This window comes from Amblyraja radiata, chromosome 26, assembly GCF_010909765.2.
Source record: "Amblyraja radiata isolate CabotCenter1 chromosome 26, sAmbRad1.1.pri, whole genome shotgun sequence".
Taxonomy (NCBI): Eukaryota; Metazoa; Chordata; class Chondrichthyes; order Rajiformes; family Rajidae; genus Amblyraja; species Amblyraja radiata.
In genome coordinates, this window is record NC_045981.1 from 12,778,332 (window position 1) to 12,795,469 (window position 17,138).

General features: G+C 44.3%; 1 protein-coding gene across 1 annotated transcript in view; it reads right to left on the reverse strand.

Annotated features, from left to right (window-relative positions):
- dnah17 (dynein axonemal heavy chain 17) overlaps positions 1-17,138 on the reverse strand; it is a 187,261-nt gene that overhangs the window by 134,026 nt on the left and 36,097 nt on the right. The window contains exons 13-17 of the mRNA XM_033044269.1: positions 16,081-16,227; positions 15,537-15,645; positions 8,350-8,453; positions 4,343-4,483; positions 458-601 (exon numbers count right to left, since the gene is read on the reverse strand). Coding sequence (XP_032900160.1) covers positions 458-601; positions 4,343-4,483; positions 8,350-8,453; positions 15,537-15,645; positions 16,081-16,227 — 645 coding nt within the window. The remainder of the gene's footprint in view (positions 1-457; positions 602-4,342; positions 4,484-8,349; positions 8,454-15,536; positions 15,646-16,080; positions 16,228-17,138) is intronic.

Sequence of the window (17,138 nt, forward strand, 5' to 3'; positions counted from 1 at the left end):
CGTTTTGGGTCGATACTCGTCATCAGACTGATGGGTCTGAATACCCATTCCTTCTCTCTAGAGATGCTGCCTGTCCTGCTGAGTTACTCCAGCATTTTGTGTCTACCTTTGATTTAAACCAGCATCTGCACTTCTTTCCTATACAGTAGAATTAGGCTATTCGGCCCATCAAGTCAACTCCACCATTCAATCATGGCTGATCTATCTCTTCCTCCTAACCCCATTCTCCTGCCTTCTCCCCGTAATCTCTGACACCTGTACTAATCAAGAAAATGCAATCCATATATTTAAACACTGGGTATCACAGTTAAGGTTTGTCGTCTCTTAGTGCTGCTGTTGATCAAGAAGGGAAAAACATTTTAAATGTTACTCAAGATTTTTCTGTTCATGAATTTTCTGTATTGTGTATACAACTATTTTCTTTCATACAGTATATATAAGCTCAAGTACTATGAACCTCAGTTTCCATGTTGCTGAGAAGAAATCGGAGGGACTTCAAAACCACTGCATGGAAGCCTTCGACAACCATCTTATCTACATAATTCACATATTTCTCCCAGCTTGAAGATTTTTCTTCCGTATTGAAAAGAATTCTGTTTTCCTGCAAATAGGGGGAAAATAAAACAAAATGTTGTAGTATATATAAAATTACTTAACGTTGATTTTTCTGTGTGCTGGAAAATGATGGCATAGGGTCTCTGAATGCCTGAATTTAATGACCAAAATATCAAATATTGCATTTGAAAGTGTGCAAATGTGCTATCCGTGTGAAGTCTGCACATTTTCCCTATGACTTCTTGGATTTCCTTTGAATAACTTAATGGGGTTCCTCCCACATCCCAAAAATGTGCAGTCCATTGGCCACTGTAAATTGACTCTTGTTTGTAGGTAAGTGGTCAAATCTGGGGGGAAGTTGATGGGAATTTGTGGAGAATAAGAAAATGGGATCAGTGTAAATGAGTGCCTAATGACAGATTCAATAAACTGTTAGGCCTATTTCAATGCTGTATGATTAATTGACTCTATATACAATTCTATGATACCAGCTTCTCTAAAATCCCAACTGCCACTGACTTAACCCAGAGATCTTTATGAATTAAAATCATTTTCCTTTAGAGCTTGTTGATCATGAGAAGAACATGACATTTTTAATTCTTCCACCTTGCCATAAGTCTTTAGGCATTGTACCACATTGTTTCTGACAACTAAGTGACAGTACAATGAAAACTACAATACACTCAGGTCAGAAGTGAAGAATCTCATCAGACTTCTCAAAATGAGATTCAGTTTCATTCAGCAGTTCAGGGGAACACTGTTTTAGACTTCAAACAGGTGCAATAGCTTTAAACAACTTTCTGCATGCTGCACAATCCAACTAATAAATAAGCTCAGCCCAATCCTGCAAACCTACAACAAAAGGAAGGGCCTCGAACCGAAACTTCACCCAATCCTTCTCTCCAGAGATGCTGCCAATCCCGCTGAGTTACTCCAGCATTTTGTGTCTATCTTCAACAAAAATAAATTATTCTACCAGATAATGGTTGGCAGCAGCAAAAGGATAAGGAAGAGGATTTCAGAGGAAGTTACGCACTTGAAAAATGCTGAACCATTATATCACGCATCTCTTCCCAAGTTAGAATGTGGGTTAACAAGTTTTTGGATGGTACCCGAGTGAGATTGGCCAGGATTGCGTTGGAATAGACAAGTCTAGAGAACACAAGGGCATGAATGACCTGATAGCAGAATGGAGTGCTACAATGCTGCTTTGTGGAAAAAGTCCATCTTAATGATGACTATCTGTGTGCAAAGCACATTTTGAGTTGAGTGATGAGTGCACAGTTATGAATTATTTAAATCAATTTCCGAAAGATGATAGGCAGTGAATAGAAAACAGATTTAGCAAGAAAAATTAAATACCTTCACTCTTCCTATTATTTAATTGAAGGATATTGCTGCCCCTTTAGTACTGAATATCAGACAAACAGTCTGACACTTTAGAGCGGAGGTAATGTTGTAGACACTGGTGATGCAAAGATGGATATCATTGGTATAATTGTGCTAATGTTTCTGATGCTTTCAGACAATTTTACTCTGAACCACCACATTGAGAAGGCGAGGAGAGATTGTTGTGGGCACTAGAGGTAATGGCAAACAACTACACAATCATACTTTTTCCTGACTTTTTAAGAAAGGCGGGAGAGAGAAAAATTATAGACCAGTTAGCTTGACATCGATGGTGAGAAAGATGCTATAAAAGATGAAATAGCAGCACATTTGGATAGCAGTAGCAGGATCAGTCCGAGTCAGCATGGATTTATCATGCTTAACTAATCTTCTGAAATCTTTTGAGGATGTAACTAGGAAAATGGACAAGGGAGATCCAGTGGATGTAGTGTACCTGAACTTTCAGAAAGCATTTGATAAGGTCCCACATAGGAGATTAGTGGGCAAAATTAGAGCACATGGTATTGGGGGTAGGGTGCTGACATGGATAGAAAATTGGTTGGCAGACAGGAAACAAAGAATAGGGATTAACGGGTTCCTTTCAGAATGGCGGGCAGTGACTAGTGGGGTACCGCAAGGCTCAGTGCTGGGACCGCAGCTATTACAAATATACATTAATGATCTAGATGAAGGGATTAAAAGTAACATTAGCAAATTTGCAGATGACACAAAACTGGGTAGCAGTGTGAACTGTGAAGAGGATGCTATGTAGATGCAGGGTGACTTGGACAGGTTGGATGAGGGGGCAGATGCATGACAGGTGCAGTTTAATGTGGATAAATCAAGTCAAGAGTCAAAGAGTTCTGTTGTCATGTGCCCCAGATAGGACAATGAATTTATTGTTGCTGCAGCACAACAGGATATTGTAGGCAGAAATACAGAACAGATCAGTGTGTCTACATACCATAGACCATATATATACACATAAATAAACAGATAAAGTGCAATAGGCTGTTATAGTTCAGAGTTTGTTTGAGGTTGTGTTTAATAGTCTGATGGCTGTGGGGAAGGTGCTGTTCCTGAACCTGGATGTTGCAGATTTCAGGCTCCTGTACATTCTACCTGATGGCAGCGGAGAGATGAGTGTGTGGCCAGGATGGTGTGGGTCCTTGATGATGTTGGCAGCCTTTTTGAGGCAGCGACTGCGATAGATCCCCTCGATGGTAGGGAGGTCAGAGCCGGTGATGGCCTTGGCAGTGTTTATAACTTTTTGCAGCCTTTTCCGCTCCTGGACGCTCAAGTTGCCAAACCAAGCCACGATGCAACCGGTCAGCATGCTCTCTACTGTGCACTTGTAGAAGTTCGAGAGAGTCCTCCTTGACATACCGACTCTCCGTAATCTTCTCAGGAAGTAGAGGCGCTGATGTGCTTTGTGAGGTTATCCACTTTGGTGGCAAAAACAGGAAGAGAGATTATTATCTAAATGATGTCAAGTTGGGAAAAGGGGAAGTACAACGGGATCTGGGGGTCCTTGTTCATCAGTCACTAAAAGTAAGCAAGCAGCTACAGCAGGCAGTGAAGAAAGCAAATTGCATGTTGGCCTTATTAACAAGAGGAGTTGAGTATAGGAGCAAAGAGTCGTTGTACATGGCCCTAGTGAGACCAAATTTGAGGAAGGATATTCTTGCTATTGAGGGATTGCCGCGTAGGTTCACCAGGTTAATTCCCAGGATGGCGGGATTGTCATATGTTGATAGAATGGAGCGGCTGGGATTGTATGCTTTGAAATTTAGAAGGATGAGAGGCAATCTTATTTAAACATATACGATTATTCAGGGATTGGACACACTAGAGGCAGGAAACATGTTCCCGATGTTGGGGGAGTCCAGAACCAGGGGCCACAGTTTAAGAATAAGAAGTAAGCCATTTAGAACGGAGATAAGGAAAAACTTTTTCACACAGAGAGTTGTGAGTCTGTGGAATTCTCTACCTCAGAAGGCGGTGGAGGCCGGTTCTCTGGATGTGTTCAAGAGAGAGTTTGATAGAGCTCTTAAAGATAGAGGAGTCAGGGGATATGGGGATAAGGCAGGAACGGGGTACCGATTGTAGATGACCAGCCATGATCACATTGAATGGCGGTGCAGGCTCGAAGGGCCGAATGGCCTACTCCTGCACCTATTATCTATGGTCATACCATTAGTAGCATGCCTATTTCCAACTCTGCAACCATGCACAATGTTCTTGCTTTAACTAATTCCTTATCCATGTGGTTTTATTTCTAAACTTGATAATTCAAATACATCTGAGCCAGATGAAGTCCTGAGTTTTCTGGAACCAAGACAGTAAATGGTGACAATTTACAATGAGTAATTTAAACAATAAACACTTTCTATTTTACCTCTAATAATCCATGAAGTTTTTCTCCATCTTCACGAACAATACCATATCTTTTGTTTAACAATTGTGGTCGGGCATCAAGATCCAAGTATGAATCTTTTTTATTGCCTCCTCTTTCAAATAAGGGGTTCGCTGACCAGTCCTATATATAATAAAAATAATTATTCTAATTCAACCAATATGATGTAGCTGCCATTCCAAGAATTCCAAGCATTTATATGGTCATCACTATTTGAATTGAATTGTCTTTCTGCTGATTGATTAGCACGCAACAGAAGATATTCACTATATCTCGGTATACTTGATAATAAACTAACTGAACTGAATTGGTTAATTAATTAAGCCAATCAAACTTTAATGCCAAATACAATGCAGAAAATTAGGAAATGTATGAATTTGCCAACTAAAAAGTGAGGTCTTAAGGGAAACCAGAGATACAAGGTTGGTACAATAAAGTGGCTCTGAAATAAAAGTCCAAAACTTACTGAATGGAGTGAGGATGAGGTTCAAATGTCCTTTTGTTTCTACTATGCTCTGCACATCTCCTTTCCCCATCTAACCTTAAAGCTATGCCCTTTAGTCTTTGGCATTTTCATCCTGGGGAAATGGTTCTGACTGTCTATGTGTCTTATAATTGTATATACTTCTGTCAGGTCTTCTTTCTACCTCTCATCTTCCAGATAAAACAATCCAAGTTTATCTAACAATTCCTTATCACTAATACCCTCTTCTAATCCAGGCAGAATTCTAGTAAACATCTTATGCATCCTCTTCAAAGCTTCCACACCCTTCCTGTAATGGGCTGACCAAAACCGCACACAATACTCCAAATGTGGCCTTTACTGCTTCAGGGCGCTATGGATTAGTATTATTCAGGGAGCAAAATACTGTGTCTTGCCATTAACTATATACTTTCCCCTTAATTTGCTCTGATTAAAATCCACTTATCATTTCTCCACCTGTATGTGCAATTGATCTATATCCTGTGTCAGCCTTTGATGGCCATTTTGGTGTTGTCTGTAAACTTATTAACCAATCTATTGACATTTAGGTTTCAGGACAGGTCTCTACAGAACACCACTGATCACAACCTCCAGCTTGAATAACACCCTTCCACCACACTTTCAGTATTCTATGAGTAAAGCAGTTATGAATCCAAACTACCAGGTTACTGTGGATTAATGTATCTTAATCTTTTTGATAAAGCAAATACATATTTTAAGATATTATTGAATATTCTTGCAACCAGTGCAGATGTAGAGTATTCTGTCTCTCATCATCAATATCCACAAAGAAGAGCATTGATGGCCAGAGAGTCATTACACATATATAAAGTGTCCTCCATAATGTTTGGGACAAAGACCCATCATTTATTTATTTGCCTCTGAACTCCAATTTGAAATTTGTAATAGAAAAAAATAAATCACGTGGCTAAAACATTGTCAGATTTTAATAATAGCAATTTTTATACATTTTGTTTAATACATAGTCCCCCCATTTCAGGGCACCATATGTTTGGGACATAGCAATGTTATGTAAATGAAAGTAGTCATGTTTAGTATTTTGTTGCATATCCTTTGCATGCAGTGATTGCTTGAAGTCTGCGATTCATGGATATCACCAGTTGCTGGGTGTCTTCTCCGGGGGTACTCTGCCAGGCCTGTATTGCAGCCATCTTTAGCTCATGCTTGTTTTGGCGCTAGTCCCCTTCAGTTTTCTCTTCAGCATATAAAAGGCATGCTCAATTGGGTTCAGATCGAGTGATTGACTTGGCCACTCAAGAATTGACCATTTCTTAGCGTTGAAAAACTCCTTTGTTGCTTTAGCAATATGTTTGGGATCATACACTTCAGAATTCATTATGCCACTACCATCAGCAGTTGTATCATCAATGAAGATAAGTGAGCCGGTACGTTCAGCAGCCATACATGCCCAGGCCGTAACACCCCCACCACCGTGTTTCACATATGGCCTGGTATGCTTTGGATCTTGGGCAGTTCCTTCTCTCCTCCGTACTTTGCTCCATCACTCTGATATGTTAATCTTCGTCTCGTCTGTCCACAAGACCTTTTTCTAGAACTGTGGTTGCTCTTTTAAGTACTTCTTGGCAAACTGTAACCTGGCCATTCTATTTTTGCAGCTAACCAGTGGTTTGCATCTTGCAGTAGAGCCTCTGTATTTTTGTTCATTAAGTCTTCTGCGGACAGTGGTTATTGACAAATCCACACCTGACTCCTTAAGAGTGTTTCTGATTTGTCGGACAGGTGTTTGGGGATTTTTCTTTATTATAGAGAGAATTCTTCTGTCATCAGATGTGGAGGTCTTCCTTGGCCTGCCAGTCCCTTTGCGATTAATAAGCTCACCAGTGCTCTCCTTCTTCTTAATGATGTTCCAAACAGTTGATTTTGGTTAGCCTAAGGTTTGGCTGATGTCTCTAAGAGTTTTATTCTTGTTTCTCAGTCTCATAATCGCTTCTTTGACTTTCATTGGCACAACTTTGGTCCTCATGTTGATAAACAGCAATAAAAGTTTCCAAAGGTGATGGAAAGTAGGTGCTGAGAGCTCCCTTGTACCTGAATTCAGGAGGCAATTAAACACACCTGAGCAATTACAAACGCCTGTGAAGCCATGTGTCCCAAACATTATCGTGCCCTGAAATGGGAGGGGGAACTATGTATAAACATAGTTCCATGCCTTCATCTCCTCCCGACTGGACTATTGCAACTCACTTCTCCTTGGCATCAGCTCCACCCACATCAACCGACTCCAACTGGTCCAGAACGCAGCCGCCCGACTCATCACCCACACCAAATCCTGGCATCACATCACTCCAGTCCTCAAACAACTTCACTGGCTTCCCATCTCCCACCGGATCACCTACAAAATCCTGATCCTCACCTACAAAGCCCTCCACCATCTGGCCCCCCCATATCTCACTGACCTCCTCTCCCCCTACCAACCCTCACGGTCCCTCAGATCCACATCAGCCGGTCTCCTCTCCATCCACAAGTCCAACCTCCGCAGTTTTGGGGACAGAGCCTTCTCCAGGGCAGCTCCGAGGCTCTGGAACTCCCTCCCCCAACTGATCCGCAATTCCGTGTCCCTCACCATCTTCCAGTCCCGCCTCAAGACCCATCTCTTCGCCTCTGCCTATCCCTTAGCCCCACGCCCCCCTCCCTTTTCATCTGTGCATTAATTGCCTCATATTGTGTTTTGAATTGTATTCTGTCTTTACTTTGTGTACTAGTCATGTCTCTACTATTTATTTCATTCCCCTTACATGTTTTTCCTTGACCTGCTAAATTTTTGTAAGGTGTCCTTGAGACTCTTGAAAGGCGCCCATAAATAAAATTTATTATTATTATTATTATTATTATTATTATAAACACAGCTGTAATTTCTACATGGTGAAACCAAAATGTATAAAAATACCCTTTAATAAAATCTGACAATGTGCACTTTAACCACATATGATTTTTTTTCTATTACAAATCTCAAATTGTGGAGTACCTCAGAGGCAAATAAATAAATTATGAGTCTTTGGCCCAAACATTATGGACGGCACTGTATGTCTCAATTTACCACAATGGGTATTTGAAATCTTAAACATCAGCATCTACATTTTAACCCTGTTTTTTATAGTTCTATTTTATTTTATTTCTGTATATTTTTAATATTGGGTGTATATTTCATAGTCATAAAGTATACATTTTAAATATTTAATATCTTTTGGTGAGAAAACTCCATAACCCCATTTTAATTTACTGAAAAATATTCTATCTCGAAGCGGAGCGGGTTAAGAATGGCAACTAGACTTCATGTGACTTAATCAGAGCTCCTCTCCTAAAATTTACATAAATTATGCTAACAATTTTCAATTTTGATTTGCTGTAGTTGATTTTGCCAAGTATTAAAAACATATAGAAAAAAACTCCTTCAAACTGGACCAAACATAAACACAAATTCCAGTCCTTGTAATCAAAAATCATACTCTTTGCAGATGCTCACCAACATCATGAGGCGCATCATTTCTACATTGTCTTTGCATTTCTGAATTCTGCGCTCAAGGTCATATAATATATTTCTCATCTTTTGAATATATTCCCAAACACCTAACAAGAAACAGATGCACAAATAAATAATTTTCATCACAAGGTTAGAAATATTGATTATAAGATTTTTTGGCACGACAAAACACCAAATGCACATGGGATCCCAACTTTAATTAGGAATTGCTATAATGAGTCAAAATATAATTTCACTCTATACTGGTGCAAAAGCTCATTTGCCAAAGCATTTAAAGTGGTGATAAAGGGGACAGGGACATGGCATAGGGTTTGCATGCTTGCCCTCATTGGGAAGGGTATCGAGTACAAACATTGATACATTATGATGCAGTTGTACAAGTCATTAGTGAGACCACACATGGGGTACTCTGCACAGTTCTGGTCACCAACTATAGGAAGAATGTCATTAAGAGTATGGTGTACAATTTTGGTCGCCCAATTATAGGAAGGATGTCAACAAAATAGAGAGAGTACAGAGGAGATTTACTAGAATGTTGCCTGGGTTTCAACAACTAAGTTACAGATAGGTTGAATAAGTTAGGTCTTTATTCTCTGGAGCGCAGAAGGTTAAGGGGGGACTTGATAGAGGTCTTTAAAATTATGAGAGGGATAGACAGAGTTGATGTGATCAAGCTTTTCCCTTTGAGAATAGGGAAGATTCAAACAAGAGGACATGACTTCAGAATTAAGGGACAGAAGTTTAGGGGTAACATGAGGGGGAACTTCTTTACTCAGAGAGTGGTAGGGATGTGGAATGAGCTTCCAGTGGAAGTGGTGGCGGCAGGTTCGTTGGTATCATTTAAAAATAAATTGGATAGGCATATGGATGAGAAGGGAATGGAGGGTTATGGTATGAGTGCAGGCAGGTGGGACTAAGGGAAAAAAGTTGTTCGGCACGGACTTGTAGGGCCGAGATGGCCTGTTTCCGTGCTGTAATTGTTATATGGTTATATGGTTATGGTTAAGATGGAAAGGCTGCCAAAGAGATTCACCAGGATGTTAACTGAACTTACAAACTTAGGGAGAGGTTGGATGGATTGAGACTTCTTTCTTTGTAGGAGCTGAGGGGTGACATTATTGAACTTTACATGATAGAAACATAGAAAATAGGTGCAGGAGTAGGCCATTCGGCCCTTCGAGCCTGCACTGCCATTCAATATGATCACGGCGAGTACAAGCCGAGTATATACATGGATAAAATGAATGCTTTCAATCACACTAACAATAGTTGGTAACTGGAATGAGCTGCCAGATGGGATAATGGAGAAATAAACTGTTATTTAGGAGGCACCTGGCCAAGTTGTTTTCTTTTTCTACGCTAATGCCTTGGACTCCATCAATTGAGAGCAACTGATGAACATACTGCTCAAATTTGGCAGTCCAAAGAAATTCATCACCATCTTACAGTTGCTCAATTACAAGATTTACACCTCAATACCAACAAATGCATCTACAACAGAACCAATCTCAGTGAAAACTACTATCAAAGAAGATACATCATTGGAACAAAACTACCTCAATCTTTCTCACCCAATGCTGATATTCACCATGAAACTTCCAGTGGAATTAGAATTAATTTTCAGAACTAATGGGATATTGTTTAACCTACAGTGACTACGCTCAATAATTCAGATTCAGATTCAGATTCAGATTCAATTTTAATTGTCATTGTCAGTGTACAGTACAGAGACAACGAAATGCATAATCAGCACCAACCTAAATCTCAGAAGTCTACTTGCAGAACCTGGGCAATGTTTGCAGCTGCCCAGTCTCAGGGGCTGAACTCCAAGTCATTGTCAATTTATTCACCAAAGGAATTCACCATACAAGAAGATGGGTCCCGTTTCCTGTACCACACTGCATCCAATAATAAAGATTCATAGAACAGCAGGCATCCCCACCTTTTCATATTTCAAAGCACTGGTAAAATACCATCAACTCTGTTTCTACAAACATCCTTCAAAATTTGGAAGGTTAAGTGAACCAAGGTCAGCGTCCTTCCGATGCCAACTTCCCCAGCATTACCTTGCTTAAGATCCTGCTTCCTCTCAGTCAGCCATAACATGCAGGCCACACCATCAATATTGCCTTATATCAGGCACTTTATTCCCAGCTCTATCGTGGCATATTATTAGGTGGACAGAGAAAAAGATTCAAAGACGTGTTCAAAGCTATACATTGTAGCGGGTGCGTGAGAGAGCCTGGAATGAAGTCGAGGAGCCAGGCAAATTCTGTAAAGGCTTTAATGAGCGCAGCACACTACTCTCTGCTTCAGTGAGAGACTGAAGACCAGTCTCGCGCCAAAAATCTCTGCTCTTATCTTCACAACTGGGAGCCGTCCTCGGACCTGTCCATGAAGTGCCGAGGGGTATGTACCTGGGAGTGGCCTACTCCCCAGGAACCGCCACAGGACCCCCCCCCCAAGAACCGGAGGCACGAAACAGACGGGGGGATGTATGGGACAACCAGCCCGTGTGCGCACCATGGCTGGCGCAGGAACCGGAGACACACTGCCAGGCGAAGGTGGCGGCGTGGGCGGTTTGGGGAAAGGGCCGGAACGGAGGGCGACCCTGAGGGTGAGGCCGCGCTGGCTGATGTCCACGTGTGCCGGCTTCAGCCGCGCAACGGAAACCGTCTCACGACGACCCCCCATGTCCAAAACGAAAATGGAAGGGCCATACCCGAGGGCCTTGAATGGTCCTTCGTACCGCCGCTGAAGGGGCGTCAGGTGCGCGTCCCGACGCAGGAAAACAAACAGGCAGTCCTGGAGAGCGGAAGGAATGTGCGGCCTGAAGGAACGTGGGTAGACGTCGGCACCGGGGCCAGCTTGCCCACCCGTCTCCCGAAGTCGTTGCAGGGCGGCTGATGGCTGCTCCGCCTGGCGCTGTGCTGATGATATAAACTCACCGGGCACTGCCAGCGGGGCCCCATACACCAATTTATCTGAGGAGGTGGCCAAGTGCTCTTTGGGCGGTGTGTGGACACCCAGCAAAACCCACGGCAAAGCGTCGACCCAGTCCGGGTCCGTGAGCCGAACCTTCATGGCAGCCTTGAGCTGGTGGTGGAAATACTCCACCAGGCCGTTCGCCTGCAGATGATGCGGTGCAGGTTAACCCCGAGAAGGTGAGCTTTGGCCGACTACAGTTCAGATGTGAACCGAGGCCCCCGATCGGACGTAATGTCCAGCGGCACTCCGAATCTGGCAATCCAGTGTGCCGCCAAAGCACGGGCACACGTGGCCGCAGAGGTGTCTGCCAATGGAACCGCTTCCGGCCACCGCATGAAATGGTCGACCATGGTCAGGAGGTGGGTGAAGCCCCGAGAAGGCAGCAGCTGCCCCACGATGTCCACGTGGATATGGTCAAACCGCTGGCGAGGGACGCAAAACTCCTGGAGCGGTGCCCACACATGCCACTGTACCGCGCAGCAGTTTGGCACGGGATGCAGTTGCATGCCCAATGCCCAATCTGTTTGCGCAACCCGTGCCACATGAAACGGGAAGCCACGAAGGCCGTCGTCGCCTTCGTGGAGCACCTCGAACAATCTGCACCGCCAGGCAAAGGGGACGATGGGCTGACCAGTCGAGACGTCGCACAGCAGCCTCGCACTCCCGGGGCCATATGGAATGTCCTCCAACCGCAGGCCCAAAACTGCGGTACGATAGGCAGACGTCTCATCATCCGTCAGCTGGGCAGCAGCCAGGGCTGAGTAGTCAATGCCATCGGACACCTGCAAAAGGCATTGACCGAGGGACGAGACAAGGCGTCGGCTACTCTGTTGTCTTTGCCCTCGATGAAATGAATGTAGGTTGTGTATTGAGAGATGAACGGCAACTGCCGCTGATGGCGAGCGGACCACGGGTCAGAAACCTTGGCTTGTGGTCCGTGTAAGCGGTAAATGTCCGCCCCTCCAAAAAGTAACGGAAGTGGCGCACGCTGAGGTAAAGGGCGAGGAGCTCATGGTCAAAGGCACTGTAGTGCCGCTGCTCGCCGCTGAGGTGCCTGTTGAAAAAGGCCAGAGGCCGCCAATGCCCGTCGATCAGCTGCTCTAGCACTGCTCCAACCGCAACATCGGAAGAGTCGACCGTCAGCCCGATTGGTGCATCCGCCCGTGGGTGCCAGAGCCTCCTTGGCCTGGTGGAACGCCGCCACTGCTTCGTCAGTCCATTCGACCTCCTTTTGTTCGCCCGCCATGACGTGAAACAACGGGCGCACGATCCTGGCTGCGGACGGTATAAAACGGTGGTAGAAGGCCACCATCCTGACAAATTCCTGGAGGCCCTTCACGGTGGCCGGTCGTGGAAACCGGCGCACAGCGTCTATCTTGGCCGGGAGCGGCACTGCACCCTGCGGTGTTACGTGGTGGCCCAGGAAATTAATGGACGTCACCCCGAAACGGCATTTGGCTATTTTGACGGCCAGCCCATTATCGCTGGCATAGCTGGCAGAGATGGATACAATGATCCTGCCGCGAGCAGCTTGCCACCAAGATGTCGTCGAGGTAAACAAACACAAAGTCCAGGCCACGGCACACGCAGTCCATAACCTGCTGAAAGGCCTGCGCAGCGTTCTTGAGCCCGAATGGCATGCTCAAGAACTCGAAAAGGCCGAATGGTGTTATGATGGCCGTCTTGGGCATGTCGTCGGGGTGGACAGGAATTTGATTGTAGCCACGCACCAGGTCGACCTTGGAGAACACCGCAGCCCCGGCCAGGTGCGCTTTGAAATCTTGAATGTGGGGGACCGGGTACCTGTCAGTGATGGTGGCATCATTAAGCTGACGATAGTCTCCGCAAGGGCGCTAGCCACCGTCCGCCTTGGGGACCATATGTAGCGGGGACGCCCACGGGCTGTCTGAGCGGCGCACGATGCCCAGCGACTCCAAAAGGCGGAACTCCTCCCAAGCTAGACAGAGTTTGTCCGGTGGAAGACACCGCGCCCTGGCGTGCAGGGGTGGGCCAGTAGTCGGAATGTGATGCTCCACCCCGTGTTTCGGGGCGGAGGAGCTGAACTGCTGGTCGAGGATTTCAGGGAAGTCGGCCAGTACACGCGAGAATGTTGCATCCACGGACGATCAGGCAGCACGACCGGGTCGCCCATGCGGAGGGAAACAGGCTCCAATGTCACAGAGTGCACCAGACGCTGCCGCTTGACATGCACAAGCAGGGAATGTGCATGTAGGAAGTCCGCGCCCAGCAACGGCTGGGAAACATCAGCAATGGCGAATGGCCATGAAAAACGGCCATCCCCGAAGTTGAGGGAGAGCGTGCGCACCCTATAAGAGCGGTTTGGGCTCCCATTTGCCGCGGTGAGGAGGGGGCCGCGTTTACAGGTGCAGACGTCACCATTAGAAGGGAGCAGCACATTTATCTCCGCCCCGGTGTCGACGAGGAAACGAGCCCCAGTGCGGCGATCCCATGCAAACACGCGATGAATCTTGCCGGCCGCCAAAGCGACCACTGAAGGCCGGTCCATTTGTTTCCCGGGAACGTACCGGGCTGCCGACACTGACGAGCTGCAGCCCCCCAGTGGCGGTGATAGTAGCACCAGCTCCCCCTGCTGGTGTCTGAAGAGACAGGTGGAGGTGCGGGCTGTTCCGACCACCAGCGACCTCTGGTGGCGTCCAAAAGAAATGACGGCAGGTCATACTGGGTGCCGGCGCCCGGGTGCACAATGGTGGCCGGATCCCGCCGTGGAGGACGTTTAGGTGCGGCGGAGACACGGTCAATTGAAGCGCCGACCTGCTGTGCGCTGCCCGGCGTCGTCAGGAGGATCTCCAGTGCATCCAGGGCCTGCTGACGGGCCATCCAAAGTTGATCGGCGCGCTCGCCCACCGACTGCATGTCAGTGAAAGGGTCGCTGGTAAGCTGCAGGCGGATGTCCGACGGGAGCTGCTGCATGTAGGCATATTTAAAAAGAAAACAGGGCTCGTGGTTGCCCATAAGGGCCAGCATATCGCCCAGCAGGGCCGACGGTCACTCAGGCCAGTCATCTGCAAGATTTGGGTCACCCGTTCGTCCTCGCTGAGGCCAAACCTACGTAATAGTAGGGCCTTAAGGGCCTCATACTTATTAGCCGCCGGGAGGGGGGGCGCGGAGAAAAGGCTAAACCCGTCGTGCAAAGGCCTGGTCGCTGATAATGTAATAGTATCTCGTTGCATCTGCCGTCACGCCCTGCAGTGCAAACTGCACCTTGGCCTGGTCAAACCAGATCTCGGGCTCATCGGTCCACAGGGTAGGCAGCTTCAGCGCAACGGCGTGGAGATCGGCGGAGCCGGCAGGGCACAAGGACAGTTGACCGGGTTGTGCATCCTGAAGAACATTTGGGTCCATCGCGACTTGTAACGAAATGTCGAGGGTCACCAAGTGTAGCGGGTGCGTGAGAGAGCCCGGAATGAAGGCGAGGAGTCAGGCAAATTCTGTAAAGGCTTTAATGAGCACAGCACACTACTCTCTGTTTCAATGAGAGACTGAAGACCGGTCTCGTGCCAAAAATCCCTGCTCTTATCTTCACAGCTGGGAGCCACCCCGGACCTGTCCATGAAGTGCCGAGGGGGATGAACCAGGGAGTGGCCTACTCCCCAGTAACTCGCCACAACATCAAATTTCAACAGCTTTCACTGCTGAATTTCTCTCAAATATACATTACAGTTATGATGCTGTATGCATTTTAAATCAATTACATATTAGAGATCCAAACATATTCAATTGAAATACAGAATAAATAGAGACTCAAGGAACTGCAGATACTGGTTTACAAAAAAATGACCAAGTGTTGGAGTTATTCAGCAGGTCGGGCAACATTCCTGGAGAACATGAATAAGTGGCGTTTCGAATCGGCGGCCTTTAAATTATTGTCGTGGGGGTAGGGGGTGGAAGAAAGCTGGGAGATGATAGTCCCAACACAAAAAGTCACCTATCCATGTTCTCCAGAAATAGTGACTGACTCGATTAATTAATTCAGCACTTTGTGTCTTTTTTAAACAATACATGGGCTATGTGACTAGTTTGTTATTAAAATTTGTATTAACCAGAATTATTTTCCTTTGGAACAGTATTTAATATTGCTTCTGGTTGAATGATACTGAGATGTAAAGACATACACCTTACAATGTTAGTAGGAAATATACCTGGATCATTCCAATGCAATTGCATTTCAGCTTTAACCAATTTAAAATCGATATCAGACAATTCATTTCTTATCAATGGATATTCAACATCAAGGATTGTAAGTTTTATCTGAAAGATTAGAATATTATAAATACAGAATTGTTAATGCACGATTTTCTCAGTTAACAAGACTGTAAATACAATCCCACTTTGGTTGTATTCATAAACTGTGCTAAATTCAAAATAGATAATTCACTATTTAAACTGCAATCAATTATAATTTTTGGACAATCTTCAAATATACCATACATCATTGACTTTACAAAAAAACCTTGAAGCAACATAAAATAATTGCCAATTCCTTTCAACAGTGCAAGAATATTTCATTTACATTATCTGAATATTGGCATTTCAATGTAAATCCCCCAAATACTGCATATTTATCAAATAAATAACATTGTTGGGCAAGATTTCACAGCCATATTAGAGAACGTCAAATTAGAGATCTGAATTACTTTGAATTTTTTGAAAAACATTTACATAAAAGCAATATCTGAAATGTACCTTGTTATACCATCCAACTATAAGGTCCAAATTGTCAACAAAATTTCTGAAAGTTTTATTCATTGAGAAGACCTCTGTTCCACTCTCTGGTATGTCTTCCTTCTCCAGAATGTTCATATAGTAGACTTCTCGAAGAACCGCAACCAACTATACAAAATAAATAAAATTATGTTTTTAAAAATCCAAAAGGTATAACTGAGACATTTTATCAATAAAAATATGAAGAATCTGAAATGTTATTGTATAATCAATAATTCATTATCCTTTTATTAAAACATTATTACTGTTTTGTTGATTACAGTCTTATGCCATTATTTAAGCTTCTACTCTAAATAGGAAGAATTGAGGGAAACAGAAATTTGAATTTAAATTGACTTGCTGATTTCTGAGTAAATTTGTATGTCAGCAAGCATAGGGGTGCTGGGTGAATGTGGTTTAATGTATGTTAGGACATAAGTTGCTGAGTTCTAAGATAAAATTCACAGAAAGATGAACAACTGACAGCACAAGGGCATTGCTATAGTTAAAGTATGAGATAGAGAAGGCTTAGATGAGGGATTATAGCATGAAATAGTCAGCAATGTTGGAAGGTGTAGGGTGGATATGGTCTGAGGAGATGGCAGTCTGATGATTCATTGATTTTAATGATGGTACAGATACAAAGTTCATGGCTCTCTTTGGGGGGGGGGGGCAAATGTGATAGCAAGGTAACATATGGTTTGGTTCCATTTTACAACTTGGTGACAAGTGTGGGTTCAATTCTTCAAAATCTAACGGGATAGTTTTTTCATTGGAAATTCTCCCCTTTGTATTCCAACCTACTTTAGATAAAGGTCACAATATTCCATTTAGATTTTTGATTGCTGATTATCCATGTCCTTAATTTCGTATTGTATGCAAGACTTTTACTGTCATTGTCAAAAAATTGTGAAGTTTACCGGTTCAGATAGACAAAAGACCATACAACAGTTTATATAAAATGCAAAATTCCAATGTGTACTTTGGCCTAGTGCAATTTAAAAACATTTTAGACAGACAAAGGACACTTACAGAAATTA